The sequence below is a fragment of the Ctenopharyngodon idella genome, chromosome 14, assembly GCF_019924925.1.
Source record: "Ctenopharyngodon idella isolate HZGC_01 chromosome 14, HZGC01, whole genome shotgun sequence".
Taxonomy (NCBI): domain Eukaryota; kingdom Metazoa; phylum Chordata; class Actinopteri; order Cypriniformes; family Xenocyprididae; genus Ctenopharyngodon; species Ctenopharyngodon idella.
Genome location: NC_067233.1, coordinates 9,018,553 through 9,036,316, shown reverse-complemented (window position 1 = coordinate 9,036,316; position 17,764 = coordinate 9,018,553). Strand labels below are relative to the sequence as shown.

General features: G+C 38.4%; 1 protein-coding gene across 1 annotated transcript in view; it reads right to left on the bottom strand.

The window, feature by feature from the left end:
* kdrl (kinase insert domain receptor like) overlaps positions 1-17,764 on the bottom strand; it is a 53,333-nt gene that overhangs the window by 7,549 nt on the left and 28,020 nt on the right. Inside the window, exons 12-26 of the mRNA XM_051859757.1 lie at positions 15,450-15,558; positions 13,818-14,105; positions 13,425-13,571; positions 13,180-13,308; positions 11,492-11,598; positions 11,106-11,241; positions 10,512-10,616; positions 8,275-8,388; positions 8,083-8,171; positions 7,838-7,991; positions 6,285-6,382; positions 5,591-5,713; positions 5,074-5,185; positions 2,901-3,000; positions 245-350 (exon numbers count right to left, since the gene is read on the bottom strand). Coding sequence (XP_051715717.1) covers positions 245-350; positions 2,901-3,000; positions 5,074-5,185; positions 5,591-5,713; positions 6,285-6,382; positions 7,838-7,991; positions 8,083-8,171; positions 8,275-8,388; positions 10,512-10,616; positions 11,106-11,241; positions 11,492-11,598; positions 13,180-13,308; positions 13,425-13,571; positions 13,818-14,105; positions 15,450-15,558 — 1,917 coding nt within the window. The remainder of the gene's footprint in view (positions 1-244; positions 351-2,900; positions 3,001-5,073; positions 5,186-5,590; positions 5,714-6,284; positions 6,383-7,837; positions 7,992-8,082; positions 8,172-8,274; positions 8,389-10,511; positions 10,617-11,105; positions 11,242-11,491; positions 11,599-13,179; positions 13,309-13,424; positions 13,572-13,817; positions 14,106-15,449; positions 15,559-17,764) is intronic.

The window sequence follows — 17,764 nt, the reverse complement described above, 5'->3', positions numbered from 1 at the left end:
TGACTTCATGCTTGTCTTAAATTTTATTTACAGTCACTCTGAACTCACATTAATAACTCATTCACTGTGACTAGCTGTTAAAAGCAGTTTGGAATGACAGTCTGGCATGGTTTTCCTTTGTAATGGTAAGTGCATCTGTCATCCCATAAAATCCTTGTGGTTTTGCTGTGGTCAGAGTCTTTAAACTTTCAAATACAGTTTGTGGGAAAGACATACAAGGATAATGAAGTGAAAGACATCGTACCTGCTGCACACTAGCCTGGAGCAGATCTCCTAGCCTCTCTACCAGTTCTGTGAAAGTGGGCCTTTGGGATGGTTCTCCATGCCAGCAGTCTAACATGGTTTGATATCTAAGGAGAGAAACATGCGCATGTTAAAGAACTTCCTTTGAACATAGTGTTCAATACGCCATGATCATAAATTGCAATTCTTCAGCAGCTACACAAACCCTCATGAATTACGTCCTTTGCCTTGACCTCTAGGTTAGTCTGCAAATCTGGTTTTATCCAATTATTTACAGTCATCAATAATATTCAGTGCGTGACACGAGGAGTGAGGCTGAGTGTTTTCATTGCACCGTTCTCAGGGTGAGAGTTTGTGTTGAGAGGAACTTCCTCCTGCTTTACACGAGCTGTCAGCATCTCTCCCCACAAGGGACGTCTGGGGTCCTTTATTGGATTTTGCAGTGGTCTGTAATGGTTAAGTTTATCTGAAGGCTAAGGTTCAGTTGTGAAACACTGGGGCGTCAATGCACAGACCCGGCATTTGAGTAAATGATCACGGGCGATGATTGAGCTGTATCCTGTTTATACTGTGGTGTTGCACTCACAGGTCCTTATATAAATAAAGCATGTTAACCATGAAACTCTCTGATCCTGTTTGATTAGCACGACATTGGGCAGTCTGGAGTATGGAAAAATTACTGTACTAGTTGATGACTCATTACTTCCTTACGCTAATCACCTAATATATCTAATCTGGGTTTGAATTCGGTAGTCATCAGAGAGGAGGTATTCTTCTCATGGACTGTGTAAGAGATTAGCAGGAGGAAGCAGGACTTCTAAAATGGTTATTTTAATGAATCCAGATGGAGCGACTCCTTAAACTAACAGGAAGTCCAGAAAATTGTTGAACAGTGGTTCCTCTGAAATCAATGATACACCAGGATGTTATATATCCCATCAAGCTGTGCTCACATCTATGGCACACTTTTCATGGAGATAAATGGAAAATACATTAATGAAAGCCAATAGCGTTTAGTTCAATATATTGAATAGTTATGCGCCTGTGGGATGGTGGGAACAAGTTCATCATTAAATGGGTGAATCAGTCTGGACGGATAATCTGGACAAACTCCTGATTTCTGAATTGCAGTCCTTTTCATCATTCACAATGGGGAAGTTTGAGTCAGGGTCAGGAATAAAGTAATGTTCAGTACATATCTTGATCAACATTTCTGCTACCTCCATCAAAAACAACATTCAGGTGATACAGACCCATATCTGCAATGTTAGTTGACATGTTCTTTGAAGCTAAATGGACTTGGCACCAGAAAGGCTGTATTTATGAGTGCCACATTCAATTCAGGTCTGAAGTCTGGACTGCGTTTTGTAGGTCATCTCCAATCACCATCTGTCATGACCTCTTGTTATGTTCAATTAGCCAGACTTGGCGTGTGTGATTGCAAATTTGAGACTTGCATTACGCACTTTGTTTTAAACATAAGTGCTCTGTTTGTGTTTCCAAATGTTTGAGACAAGAGGGTATAATACAGTTACAGAATATCAGATATGAAAAATTACCATCCTGAATGAGCCCATAGTTTTAAAACGAAGATTGAGTAGAGCACAGTAGTAGGGGTTCTTATTGAGAACAGGCAGTGAATATTCTCTCTCAGATTGAGGTGATTCAGTTCTCTGCACCCATTTATAAGCAACACTATTCTGAAGTTGTCCGCTTTACTTCCTTACCACATTTAAAACTGATACCATGACCCCTTCTCTCATATCTTGTTACATCTGAAAACTTTCAGATTTTGGTTTGGCTCGCTCTCTAACCCTGTAACCACAATGGGAGTATCTTGACGGTGGGTTTCCCTGTCTGATGCCCAGGGGTCCTGCCACTGTGTTTGGCCACCCCATGCTGCCTAGGTATACCGAAGCCTTTAATGTGAGCTTGAGTTTCAGATGCATTGGTGTAAGTTAGTAATGGATACCTAGCACACATTAACTGCACTATAAACTAGCTGCCAATCAGAAGCTGCTCGACTTTCTTCTACTTAGCGAACAATTGATCTGTTTCCATTTAAGGCTTCAGTCTTGTGTCAAGGCAATGAAATTAGATATTTCTGCTCTTTTCAACTGTATCGATAGGAAAGGATTTTCTTTCCCCAGAGTGCAGGTTTCAGCTAATAACCCTGAAGAGTTTTTTAGGAATAAAGTCACTTAAAGTTTGTTTAAAAGTCCTGGCATCACACAGAAGGAATGTATTTAGACACATTTCATAAAATAAATACCTTAAAAGATGTATACTTTGAGTATAGTGACGTGTCAGAATAGGTAACAGGCATGCAAATATAATATAATATAATATAACATAATATAATATAATATAATATAATTAGTTTTTCTTGTTTTTAGACTGATGAATGCTATCAACACATACTGTAGGTTTTACTAAAATAAATTGAATATTAACTCAAAATATTACAAAATATTATAAAAAAATTACAACGTTTTAAGTAACCATTTTAAAGGAACATTTGATGTGCTTATGCTAGATTCATTTTATGTTACAGTACATAACAGTTTTTCTAATTTGTCGCACTGATGCTTTAAAAAAGTAAATGCTTTCAAATCAGGACTGTCTGACATTAGTGGCATAAGCAGAGCGATTCTTACATTTCAGAGGAGGAGTATTCAGGAGCTTTCATTCTGGTGCCCTCCTTTAGTCGGCAGCAGAATTCCTCATCAATGTGTAAGCCAGGGTAAGGGGAGGCACCTGGGGAGAAGAAAGAGAATAATGGGGTTATCAAGACTTTTTCATGAAATAGAGCTCTGGCCACTTCAAAGGGCCTGACAAGAAACTCACTAAACTGTGAAGTGGGTAGGGAGCACAGAGAGATCAATGGAAAGACCTCGGCATAATCAGCATCAGTGGGGCTGATGAGGACAGTCGACTAATCTTGGAAACTCAAAGCTGTTTTCTCCAGAAACACTATATTATTAAGACAGCGTGAATTTGCAGACTGTTGAGACTTTGCTGCACACTTGCAAAAACCATGATTCATGAAACAATATTTTCATTTACTTGACTGAATCCTTTTAATAATATCTGATAACCACTAAAATATGCAGATCATAACAGAACGGGTCAATCTTTCATTAAACTATGATCTAAACCCCCTTCTGACATAGATTAGGTAGTCATTAAAAACAAATACATTAACAGCACTTGAATTATCCTGCAACTTTGTAAATATAGTGCAGCAGATGTGGAGTGCCTAGAAAAACAGGACAAGAAATTCAAATCCACAACACAAAACATGAGAGTGTACTTTGGGTGCGGTGCAAACTTTTCTCTTATGGACACTATCAAGTAGCAATAATAATTTTTCTAAACTTTCCGTGTTAGTCTATTTGACACCAACTTAAGTCAGTGCAGCTCAGTGAAAGTGACAGCTCAGAGTCATCAGTTAAGGTCATATTCCTTCAATATCACTGATAATTTATTATTTATATTGTGTTTTCCTAAATGTTGCTTTATTTTAACGTGTGAAACGATGCCCCACTATTTTCCCACAGATTTCATTGCATCCATTACAGAAAGAGTGTGAATGTAGAGTTGGGGGAATTTTACTGTGGTTTCTGATTCAGTCAATATGCATTTCAAACTTAGAATAAAAGGCAATAGAGCGCAGACAGGCAAACTTATAAAATAAAGGTAAGATATATATATATATATATAGAATGTTAGTCATTAAAATATATAATTTAGTGCTTAGAATTATGAACAATTTTGCATTGTGCATTGCATTGCTTGTGTTATAATGTTTGATTATTCCAAAAAAAGTTCTGATGCAAAGATTCTGCACCATTGATTCCCGCACTATTATATATATTCTATATTAAATTAGAAACCAAAGCAATAAAGTAGAATCGTCAATAGTGGTTATATAGTAGATATATAGATATAATGTAAACATATGTATATGAATGGTGACATTTTTTTAACGACAAAGGGGCCACAGCTACACTGTACAATATACCATTAAAGGTTATGGTATATTTGTGGAGGGGGAGCAGACATTTACATTAAATGCTGCCTGGTAACTGTGGGTTTACTTTCCCAGTTGGGAAAGAAACCTGATCAAATGGAAGATGATTTGTCTGTTTTACGACCTCTATTTATGATTAAAAAACACAGCGTTGAAGTTAACAGATGTTGCACTAGTGGAATGAAAATTGTTTTTGTTTTTTTTCAAGCTGACAACGCAATCCATTTTGTTCCCAAAGGAAAATTTAACAGCAGCTGACAGTTATTGCCCTCTACATCTGGAGGAGGTTGATAGCGCAGGGCACCTCATGAGCAGCCTGGTTTGTGCCAGGTGTCTTTGATCGAGGACCCTCGAGTTCGTTTTATTTCCATTTGGATGGAGCACAGCATGTGGTGAGCTGCCTTCCTACTCCATGTGTTTAACTTGGTCGGTGCTGAATCCTGTCTGGGCTTTTTGCTTTGGTGTAAAACGCACCGAACCAGTAAAGCAAACAAACAAATTCTAAGAGACGTCTCTATAGAAGAAAGGAAGGAAAACACTGTTCCAAGAACTGAAGGCCTGAGTTCATAAAAGCTGAAAGTTGTTCTTTGATTGTTTCATAATCAAATCTCCCCAAAATATTAAATCAAGATTGTTTGTGATAACAGTCAAAAAGTAATATAAAACATTAGGAAGTATTTTAAACTCTTCTAATTGCTACAAGTTCCTAAACTGTTGCAACAGCGCTGTGTGTGTCTGAATGAATAGATGAATAAAGAGGATGTGAGTTATACTCTTAGGAAAGTTATGGTATTTACCAAGAGAGAAGATCTCCCACATGAGCACTCCAAAAGACCACACGTCACTCTGAGTAGTATAGATCTTGTCAAATATTGCCTCTGGCGCCATCCACTTTAAGGGAAGTCTGGCCTGTGAAAAGATAAGCGGAGCATGTTAGCGCCACTCTCACCTGTAAAGGAACCACTCCCAATATTATTTTACATTCAAAAACATGCAGCTTATAAAACGCTGTCTATTTGATTATACAATCTGTGTGACGTCTTGGCTCAAACTCGACCACAAGAAAACATCCATTGACCAGAATAATATTATCAGGGCTTATAAAATGACTAACAGCACGCCAAAGACTCTTGGCATTATCAGAATTATTTTATCCTTTTCCAGATGAACATTCACAGTGTCAGTGGTTTTTGGCCCGTTATCATTTGTATCCATCACACTAAGTAGATTTGAGACACTGTATGCATTATACGGACTCTCTGCAGCATGTATCCGTGACCAACATGAAGTAATTGGATAATATTCCACACTTACGTCTCCTTTGCGGACATAGTCTGGATCCTTGTATACATCTCTTGCAAGTCCAAAATCGCAAATCTTCACAACGTTGTTTTCAGACAATAGGATGTTTCTTGCGGCAAGATCGCGGTGAATACACTTGGAGAAATAAAAGAAAGAGCCTATTAGATTATGTTTTACATACTTCATCTACTAGTTTATTGCAATAGCAGGATATAATTGTATGTTATTTAAACTCTCAGTGTCTTGACTAGGGAAAAGGCCTATAGTGAAGATGCATTTTGTGTCTTATTTGAACCATGTGTGGCATTGCGCTGTCAGATGGAGCACATGATGGAAAGCTGTGATAATGTAAAACATGTGAAACTGCCATCGGGGAAACTCTGACCTGAGGTGAGATTAAACCACATACGCTAAACCGCATTTTTAGTATGTGGCAATTAATCTCATCTGCTGGATATGTGTAAATGAGTGTGTTGGATGAATGAAGTAATTTGGGTTTTCATTTTCTGGATTTTTGGACAAAACTTTTCAAAGGGCTGCCAAAAAAAGGAGATTGATTGTTACTATAATACAAAAAGCCAAAGAATTATTTAAAAAGGAAATTGGTATTAAAATGATCTGCCACAACAAACTAAGAATACAATGATTCATTGCAAAGGTTAAAGCTGCGGAATGAAATCCTGAGTAGTGAAAGCGTGACTCTTACTTTTCTCGAAGCCAAGAACTCCATGCCTTTAGCCACTTGAAAGCTGTAGCAAATCAAGTCTTCCAATGTGAGCACTTTCTTATACAAATCCTCTTGCTCTGCAGAAAAGGGATGAAAGGGTATTAGCAGCTAAATCAAAACCATTGTTTTGTTATGCAATTTTTGGTACGTAAAAAAGAAATAAAATTTCTAGGAATCTCTTCTACTACAAATCTGTGCTGTATATCAAGTTTGATGTTCTCTTAATCCATTAAAGGATTAGTTCACTTCAGAATTAAAATTTACTGATCATTTACTCATCCCCATGTCATCCAAGATGTTTATGTCTTTCTTTCTTCAGTCGAAAAGAAATTTTAACAGGATTTTACCTCCATATAGTGGACTTCAACGGGTTGAAGGTCCAATTTGCAGTTTCAGTGCAGACTCAAAGGGCTCTACACGATCCCAGACCAGGAATAAGGGTCTTATCTAGCAAAACGATCGGTCATTTTCTTAAAAAAAAAAAAAAAACCTTTTTAACCACAAATGCTCATCTTGCACTAGCTCTGCAATGCGCATTACGTAATTACGTTGGAAAGGTAACGTGTGACGTAGGCGTAAGTACAGAGCAAGCAATCAATGCAATCGTGCAAAGACTAAGTAAAAACGCCCTTTATGAAAAAAAGGTGAAACTATGATGTCTGACAATTTTGAAGTTGGAGGAGAAAAAGTTTTTCGCCCTACCTCGGTACTTCTGCCTACTTCACACGTGACCTTTTCGATGTGATTACGTAATGCGTGGCTCATCGCAGAGCAGTGCAAGATGAGCATTTGTGGTTAAAAAGTATAAAATTTGTATTTATTTTTTTAGAAAATGACCGATCATTTCATTAGATAAGACACTTATTCCTCGGCTGTGATCATGTAGAGCCTTTTGAAGCTGCATTGAAACTGCAATTTGGACCTTCAACCCGTTGGTAACTTGAAGTCCACTATATGGAGAAAAATCCTGAAATGTTTTCCTTAAAAACCTTTTCGACTGAAGAAAGAAAGACAGAAACATCTTGGATGACATGGGGATGAGTAAATTATCAGGAAATTTTAATTCTGAAGTGAACTAATCCTTTAATAACAGTTTTTTTAAAGTCACAATTTTCCTGTTTACTACAGAAACATCCGATCGGGAGACACAATGAAATGCTTCTTTTTTTAGAACAGACTGCGACGTGCAGTTTGTCGAAGATACTCAAGTGAGGGGCTTGTGGGTGGGTCATCCACCTGAGTAAACAGTTTATCAAAACAGAAATAACCGGCATTGGACAGCACGACCCAATGTACCCACAGCGGACTAGCTCTGGTCTTGCGGCAGGAAATTAGAAAAAGCACTGCGCACAGTGGGTGACAGCGGCTCGTACAAAATATCAGTTGTATTTATGAATCCCTAAGGAAGCCACCTATCAGACTGAGGGGAAAAAACAATCAGCAGAGCCTTGAGAGTAGAGAGGGTGGGGTGGAGGTGAGGCAGGGGTTGAGAGGGAGGAGGGGAGAGGGGAAGGAAGACACTCAGTCGCTACCTTCCTCCTCTTCCTCCGAGTCGCAGTAGCTCTTATCTTCAATGAAGCCGGAGCTGGCTGAACTTCCGGTGCTTGCCACGCTCTCCAACCTGCGCTTGATGAGCTCGCTGAGATCACACCCGGAGCTGGAACGTAGAGCTTTACCATCCTGAGACTGTGGATATTATCAATCACATGCTCTGGTCAATTTCATGCGTCATCATGTCAAATCACTGCTTAAATGAACAAGTGACTTTACTGCTTACCTTGTAGACCACAAAGTCACCCCTCTTACTTCTCAAGTAGTTGGAAAGGTTTCCATACTTGCAGAATTCCACGATTATCATTAGTGGACCTGAGCGTACACCAAACAAATGTAAAAACAGAAAGAAAAAGTTGAAATTTTGCACTAATTTCTCATGTCGCCAAGGTTGAATTCTCTGTCAGCTTGCTCTTACCTCCACGCTTTGTGCAGGCTCCTAGCAGATTGACCACATTGAGATGATGACCAATATGGATCAGAATCTTCAGTTCAGACATTAAAGCTTTCCACTCGTTATTTGTAGCTCCCGCTGTTGAGTGAAGACGAAGTTGGAGGAGAGGATAAGAGGAAAAAACTAATTAATGGAATGTCTTACATGGTCAGAAAGGATTTTTGTTTGAAATGTTAGGAAAATGTATGATTATGTTGCGGTGATCTCAAGTATGCTGTTGTATTTCTGGTCTCCTGACGAAAGGCTGACCTTTCAATTACGGTTACTGTTGTTTCAAATGGATATGAGATTTTTTATTAATGTCTTTACATAATTGTGACTTAATATTTAAAATGCTAAAATGTTTTTTTACATATTCGAAAAAAAAACAAACATGTAAAATAAAATAATTAAAATTAATTAAAATAATTAAATCTAGCCAACGTAATGTTCTAACTTAAAAATTATTTGAGTAGCACTTTGATAATCAGGATAAACATCAAGTTCACACACGAAAATAACCGGAAAGCATAAAATTAAAGTTCAAAGCCTGTCACTGTGTTTAAAGGAACCTTAAACAGACAACATAATGCACGCCATAAATTATAGAGCACAGATCAACATCTGGAGGCAACATTGTTATAAACTGTCTAAACTAAAGTATTTGAACAAGAGAAACAGCACTTTCCAGGTTCTCAGTAGTTTTGCACATCATTCTAGGAAAATATGTGGTCAGGAACACTATCCTGGTGACCTTTTGAGGTCATTGAGTCAGACTGGGAGGCTGTTGTTTTAACACGTCAGGTTTCCCGTGGTTTAGACCCATCAAAGTGACACAGGAGAGCTATGTTCAACGTTGAGCAGTAATTTGTACATGATTCATACCAAAGACACCTCACAGAGACTTTTATTGAGAGGAATATTGGTGCTCCTTGTTTCAAAGTAGGAGAAGGAATTAACCCAGCATGAAGAGTATTCAAGATGTCAAACTGAGGACAAATTTTTCCTTTGCATTTTAGATTCAAGTTTTGGATGAAAAAAAAAGTGTTTAAATAATTAAACAGTGACTGCTTGTCTAGCAGGACCATCATTCTCTGGAAATAAAATGTGTGTAGGCAGCAGATTTCATAATTTGAAGGAATTCAAATAAAGGGGAACTGACTTATTAAGAACTGACCTGTGGTGCATGAGGCAGCATCAGTCTTGCCTCTCATTCTATGATTAATGCACAGTGAAGATGAATGCATTGACAGATTTATCATCATCAAGAACAGACAAAACACCACCACCAAAGTGGTGCTCATCACTCTGCAAGAATGCACCATCACCAAACAATCGCTACAGCCAGTTCACCAGACGTGGAGAGTTTAGACAAATACAACCACAGGGGAATACATTCCTGCTAGACCAAATTATTTGTTTTACTTTTAATGCATGACAGCAATGTGTTGATTCAATATTGTTGCATTATAGTGGACATTTTGGAAAGTGGCAATAAAATAGCAAAAATTTACCAATTACAGAAGGTGAACCATGTTGGTTCTGGTTCAGAGCGATCTAGGAAACATCTGTTTAGGGGTCATTGCTAAACACTACGTGAGTATTTACACATTCAGTTCACTTACGTATGCTTTTGTCCAAAGTTTCAAATCTGTGGACAATCATAAATGCAGCATGCAATACCTTTAATAGCTGCTAATTATCTTCATATGAACTCAAGAAACATGCAGGAAAACCAAAAGATCCACATGGACAGGCTTCTGTTTTCAATCTCTGATTTACATTTGCATTCAATAGATGGGATTGATGTATTCAATACTTCCATAAAAAGGCTTAGCATATCTGTCTAAAAGAACAAATTTGTGAAGTGAGAAATGTTAATTACATTCAGCTAAGTCCTTTCCGTTCTTGTACTGCGTTTCTGTTGATCTGATAGCATTATACTATGGGGTCTAAAAGTCAGAAACCACAATCAAAATCTGGGAATTAAAACAAAGAAATGCTATGGTGGTCTAGTCTATTTGTAAGTCATTAATCGAATAAGTAAATTTGTGTAAACGGTTAGATGTTTTTGCTTTTGCTTTTAAACAACCTTTTGAAGTTCTGTTATTAAGGGCGACATACCAAAAAAAGAAATTAAATTTTTCTTTCCACTTAACTTTCCACTCATATAATTTGTAAAGACTTTTAGAGCCCACTAAAACATAACATGTTACAGTTACCTTTCAGCATTTTCACAGCCACAGTTTTGCAAGTAGAAATCTTGTCAATGCCAAATGCAGAGGCTTCTACAACTTTTCCAAATGCTCCATGGCCCAAAGTTTTACCTGTCAGAGAGAGAAAAAGAGAGAGAGCGTCTACATAAGCTTGCCGTGTCCTGGGGGCTCATAAATCAGGCAGGATACCCTGTCAGGAGAGATGTGAGGCTGTAATTAAAACAGCCTGCTGAGGTTAGGACTGCCTGACTGACCCTCCACTGAGAATTCATGGAGCAGTTAAGACTGAACGACAGAAGCGGCCCGCTGATATATTAAGGCATATTTTCTTTTGAAAACTTGCACAACCCTGATGCCCACCATTCTAACACAACAGGCCTGAGGATTAAGGCAATTAAAGAGAAGAAAGAGCCAATTGTGTTAAGTTGTGTATGGATAAGTTTGTCTTTGTATGTTTGTCTCCTTACAGTCCCACGGGAGACAGACTAAAATATGAACTCAATTTCATATCAAATATATGAGATATGCAGTCTATATTGATTTTATACTTGCACAGCAACTATCTAATAAAAAGTGAACGACAAGGATCTTTGAACTCACCAAGTCTGAGGCGGTCTCTAGGGAACTCCCATTTGTTGCTGTCATAGGGCAGACGATCACACTGCTCATCGAGGGGCATCTGGTCGGGATCCATGATGATGGACAGGTACCCCGTCTTTAAATCTGCTGAACTTGGCTGGTGAAATAATTAAATATTTCTTAAATAAAAAACATTTTTTGGCTTTTGTCATTCTTCCTATGTAGCTGCATGACAGTTTGGGCCCTGATTAGATCGTTTCACACACATTAGAGCATTAAGAGTTTTGAGAGAAGACCATGACAGCGTGTTTTTCATAGAGTAACGGAAATGAAACTGAATATTACTCAGTACTCAGTTCACTGTAACAAGGACAGCTTAAATAAAAAGTGTAACTTAAAGTCCTTACTTTTCTTAATTTACGGATGAAGAGAATGAGCATTATCCACAGGAATGTTGCTGCTGCTCCAGTAGACACCAAGATGATCACTTCAATATTTGGTTTACCATCTTCTCCTGTGTGCAGAAACAGCATCTTTTCAATGTGAGAACCATCTGTACCATATTCATCACATATCTTTGTCTAATAAATATTACATATATTTATACATATAATCATGTTTTTAATAATATTTCTACATATAATCTCAAGCCAAGTATATCAAATACAAAAGCACATTTCACAACAAATAAACTGGATTTGTCATGCAGAGCTGCTTTCTGCATTTCCCCTAAATTTGAGTCTGGTTCACTCATTCTCGATTATCATGTGCTCACTGCATAATGAGCGGTTCTAAAACTGTTCAAAAGGTTGATTTCCAAAAGGAGGAAGAATAAAGCACACTCTGCTCTCTTTGAATGGCTGTGTTTGGCCTGGGTTTGTTGAATCAGGTCAAGCCATTTTTTTCCTTTTTTCTTTTTATAGACTGTAACAGAATTTCTCTATTGAGGGGTGCAGGGACAATAATTTTATTAGAAAGGATCTTCTTAATTTACTCTTTCCTTCAGCCAGCCCATGTTTCAATCCCTCTGCTTCTTTAAAGAGATGTCTCTTTGATCATTAATGAATGTCCTCAAAGACTATGTAGAAGTCAACTCCCTTGTGAGAGGACCCTGACTTTAACTCCCAGACCCCCGTCATAAAAATCTGGAATTTGCATGGCATTCCTGGCAGCCTTAGTATGTCGTTCTCATTCGATAGTTATTCAAAGTTTGGCCAAAAAAGGCTATGTGTCCTGTTTACATTACTATAGAAACTCTGAGAACGGTGCTTGTGAGATTTTTAATCATCTTTACAATGTCTGACTGAAGTGAAAGTCCTAAAACAGGACAACTTGGGGTGCGTTTCCCAAAAGCATCGTTAGCCAACTAACATCCCAAGTTCTGTTGTTACTAACATAGTTCAACGATTTGGTGTTTCACAAAGCCATAGTTCAAACAAACATTCACAAACTGCATCGCAAACTTGTGTAGTTGGAATGACAGCTCTCGAGCTGTGGTTAAAGCATAGTTTCTTGTTTTTATGACGTGGACTTAATAAACCGTTATTTTGAGCAAAATAAGCATGCTGACATTAAGTACAATCTATATCTTTTATTTCGAATATATACAAATGTCATTTACATATTTTAGCATGTCAAGAGATTTTAAGTGCCGTTTTTGAAGAGTGCGTATGTGCTCTAGTAGCCTACGTAAGAATGAGCCTATGATTGAATCTGGAAATAAAGCAAAATAACTGAGAAAAATTAGAATTAATCCTCAGATGCCATGTCCGTAATTTATAGCAAAAAATCTAGCATGAATTCGATCTCAAACAGATTCATTTAAAGAAGTTATTACTCCACCACCTGTGTGACACCCTTAATCAACGTGGCTGAACGACAGGTTTGCGACAATACGGTTTCGGGAAACAGTTGTGAATAGCTAGTTGATTTGTTGAACGATGCATCGTACTATGGTAGTGAAGCAGCGAGTTACATCGCTGTACGGAAAACACACCCCTGTACGGTTACTGTGCACAATTTATGCCCTTATAGTATGAATAATGAATAAAGAAATAAGGACAGGCAAAGAGTTGGTCATCATCTAAGAACTCACCCACTACAGAAATGACTGCACTGGTTTTTGCTTCCCCTCCAGCATTTCTGGCAAGACATTCATAAATGCCCTCATCGTCCTTCTTCACCCGCTCAATAATCAGTGTGCCGTCATCTTTTAGAGTGATTCCTGGAAACATTATAGAAAGATGAATTAAAAACATAGACCATATAATACAGATCAGTTCCAGGTCCGATAGGAGGATCACTTATGACTGCACATAAATTCATTTAGTGTTTTCTCACCTGGTCCTTCAGTGACAAGAGTCTTGTCTTTGTACCATGTGATTATGGGTTCTGGCACACCAGAAGCCATACAGAACAGTGTCAGGGTGCTGCTGCTGTTCACAACCTGATTGGTCAGATTCTGCTTCAACCAGGCCCCTTGCCTCTCTGTGTCAGACAATGGAGAGTTACATATTTATACGCCACGCTTCTATGTAATTTCTATGTCCCCCCCCCAAAAAAAACATCCCATTCTCATTACTGTAATACGTACAAAAAACATATATTAATTTATGTGTAAAACATAATATGTTAATGTAAGAGATAAATGTAATATTTTAATTGTAAAGTACATTAAAGTATTTGTTTGTAATGAATTTAATTTATGCACATTTGATGCACATGAGAACTCACCATTAATAGTTAAAGCAGATGTTGTATTAACCACTTTGTTGGAGTTCATGTTTAAAGCCAGGCATTTATAACCTAATGTGTGGTTTCTGGAGACATTGGGCAGCTTGATGGACAAAGATATGGTGTAGGGCTCGATCTGAAGAGTGGTTTCACCATTGGGCACCATGTGGCCCAGTGGATCATACCAGTTCAACCTATCGTAGAGGTATCTTGTGCCTCTGCAGGTCAGTGTAATGTCATCTCCTGCAACAGCTGTCAAGGGCTCAATCTCAAATGGCTGTGGGTGATCTAGTGGAGATAAAAGAAAATAAGACAAAAAGAAGCTGGATGAAAAAGATTAACTCACTGAACATGTCAGTCAACAACACGATGCATGTTTTTATGCATAATCTATAAATTGACAATCAGACTAATCATGACCAAAAACATATGGCTCACAAAGGACTATGAAACTACGTTGTCGATGCACTGTTGAAAGAGATCGTCGTACTCTGGCCCACACTACAAACACAAAGCTGCACGCTGTCATGTCAGGAATGTCAAATTTGCAGTTATTTCCTGTTTCATCACACCTAATTGGAAGCATGTTGTTGGCGAACGGCGGCAGCGATGGCTGACCTGAAGCATTACAATAAGAACCAGGCTAAGGCCAGGCCTCCAGGAAGCGGGCGAAACGCTTGTTTATTCACAGCAATATACGTCCCACCAGAGGAGACAGCTGTTATTACCATTTCATCCCTTTGACCAGCATTCCTGCGCACAAAGTCATGTTCACCTCTAGCATAGCACAGCATATTCTCTTGGGTTTTTTGTTATTTTCTGGAGACGTGCCACTTGACATCCACCATTTTATCTCCTGTCTCCATTTTTATTGCACAGTTCTCATTTTTCACGCTTCCCCAATCTCGGCTGCTGTTCATTCCAGCTCATTTCTTCTCATCATTCTAATCTAGGCAGCTCTGAACAGTCTGACAGCCGACACACTCTTCATTATGTAACTCAGTAAATGGGTTTATCATTTCAGAAACATTTGACCCTGGTCAGCAACATTTAAAAGTGATTCATTATAAAACAGAGATTGGTATTCCAGTACCATAGACCGTTCAAGAATATGTCAGAGGAGCGGAAGCAAGACAGGAAGCAGAGTTGCATGTTTTTGCCTAGAGTGAGAAGCTTTTTTTTCCACTACAAAATCACTCCAATACTGCTCTATCATAAGCATAACAGATGTTAACAGCCCAGAATGAAGTTACAAGTCAGCCAGAATTCATTCAACTGAATAAAACACAGTATTAATAGATTATTAGCAGTTGGACTAAAATAAAGATGGCATTTGTGAAATACAAAATGTTCTGTGAAACTTAATGAGACTTATTATTGTAACCAAAAAGTTTGTTGTAGATTTTTTTTTTAAAAAAAGGGCAAAAAAGACAAGTTTTCTTTTCTATATGGAAATAAAATCTAAACCCGGGTACATAAAGGTACCAAAAATGCTGGTATTTTGGATATATACTATGGTAGAGCCAACTGAATCCAATCAGTAGAAATTAAACCAAAATCAAATAAATCAAATAAGATGCCACAGATCTCAGAAATTTTAAAGTGCCAGTAAATGCAAGATGGCCCACTTACCATCCACATAGAAAGGGATTCTCATGGTCCGGTTCCCAAGTTCATTCCTTGCTGTACAGGAGTAGATCCCTGACACATTAGCTGTTTTCACCAGCAGGGTGCTTATAGTCTAAGGGAGTGGACAAAGATCATTAGGAATGTAAATCATTTGAGAAACTAAAGAATAACAATATCATGTAACTCAGTACTGCCAACCTATGACAATAAACTTTAAGAAATGTATTTCCTATAAGCAGATGGGTCATAGGGCTAATTTACAACTGGACATTTTTACACTCCTCAGCCTCACACATTGAGCAGACTACATCTGGCGTTTTGAGGCCAAAAGCAGTACTGAGAGTACAGCACAGAAGGTGTACCTGTGTTCCACATCATTTCCTGATACACATTTAAAATGCCAGGCTTAATATTGTCACCAGTCAAGTGGAACTCATTAATAGCCTATGTAGACATAATAATGATGCCGATTTTTGGCAAAAGACCAGATTCCAGAGCTCTGTTTTCAGTTTCAAACGACATCTGTTTTCCTGGCAGTCACATCAAAGGTATGAAACACTCTGGGTGTATTTCTGGAGCAAATATACCCATTTTTCAGTTTACTTCCTGGGGTTCACAGACTGTTTATAAGACTTATTTGAAACTTAAGAAGCACATTGGCTCTGAACAACAGGTATTTAATGTTTTCTGTTTTAGTTTGTAAAGAAAGACAGAAACAGTCATAATTAACGCAAAAGAATTTTAACAAGGTTATGATTTCTTTTGTACACAACATTATACTGCAGGACAGACAGAAATGAGGTGTGGAGCTTGGTTAATGTAAATCTGCGGACATGTTGTAGTGCAATGGCATGTCGTTGTTTAGTCTTACATGCAGCTGATTTTTATTGGCACACTGTACTAAAATATACCTGAGAAACAGGGCATGTTACCAATCCAGTTTACCTATGCACTGAAATAACACTCTGCTGTAAAGTGATCTGCATACTTTCCAATGTAAACACACTAATTAATCTTATAATAGATTGCACATTATTCAAGCAATGTTTTTGGATAAACTTACTGAAAACTTCTGACTCAATCTGACTGACCAGACCTAGTCAGAATTTCAAAGTGACCTTCATACTTTGTCTTTTAGCTGCTGTGATGGCCCCTTCTCATTCTGTGGTTACAAGACACCATCTGAGATGGACTCTTACCAGGCTGTTCACAGAGCAGGGAAATTTATATGAGGTGACAAAAAGGAATTCACTCTCAACAAATCCCACCCTTTTAAACTGGGCCTTGTTATCACTGACCGCTGTGCTTCACCCCTGCAAAGCATCATCTATTTGTCACAAAAGCCTGTAAATGCAGCAAAGTAAAAATTTACACCTATTCCATAGTGAGAACGAAACTCCTTGCACAAGGGAGGGCAGGCATGATTGGTTTTAAATGACATTCCAACTATGAGAATATACTGTGTCACATAAATCTTGCTGTAAGGAAATACAGACTTCTACATAAAGCATCAGACTAGCTTTTATTTTTGGTACTAGTGACTAAAAATCATTCATAGCTTATAGCTGATGGTTTGCATTGAGACTTATTGCTTGACCTCCATGTGCAGTCGCACTGAAGTGTAGAGGAATGCTACAAATGAAAACCTGTGCTTCATTAAGTTTTGGATGAGTGGTTTTGGTAATAAGGCCTCCTGGAATATTTTTCATAATGTCTGCAGTGTTCACTGTAACACTTGGCAGCACAAGCAAAGGATGACAAAGTGACAGACATACAAGCTCTGACTAAGCAAACAACTAGTGACACTGTGGCAGTCTAGATTAATCCCTGAGGTGATACAGTCAAATTAAAACAGGGCCTTGGTGAGCTGTACTGTGTTTCTACAGCTCTCTGTGGTTTTTCCCACACATTTTTATGTGATGTCAACACTGTCACAGGTTCAGGGTGTGACACCGGCTCTTCCTGTTGTTCGTCTTGTCCTGTCATTTTTTTGCAGCTCGTGATTGGAGTATCAGCGCTACGGTGCTTAATCACGAGCTGATCTCCCACACCTGTCGCTCGTTCCCTCTACCCTTTATGTGCCCAGCTGTGTCTATCCCTTGTTGTCAGTTGATCACTTCATGTCGCGTGGACGTTACATGTCGGTACTGCATTTTGGTTTGTGTTTTACCTGTTTGATTTTGTGTTCAGGACCCGTAGACGAGGAGTTTCTAGCAAGTTAGATTCTCTTGTTGGGCTCGTGCTCGTCTTCCGCTGGGTCGTCCTGTCTCCTGCTTTCTCGGTGGTCTCTCCTGCCTGTGTGTCAGCTGTCGTGTGCG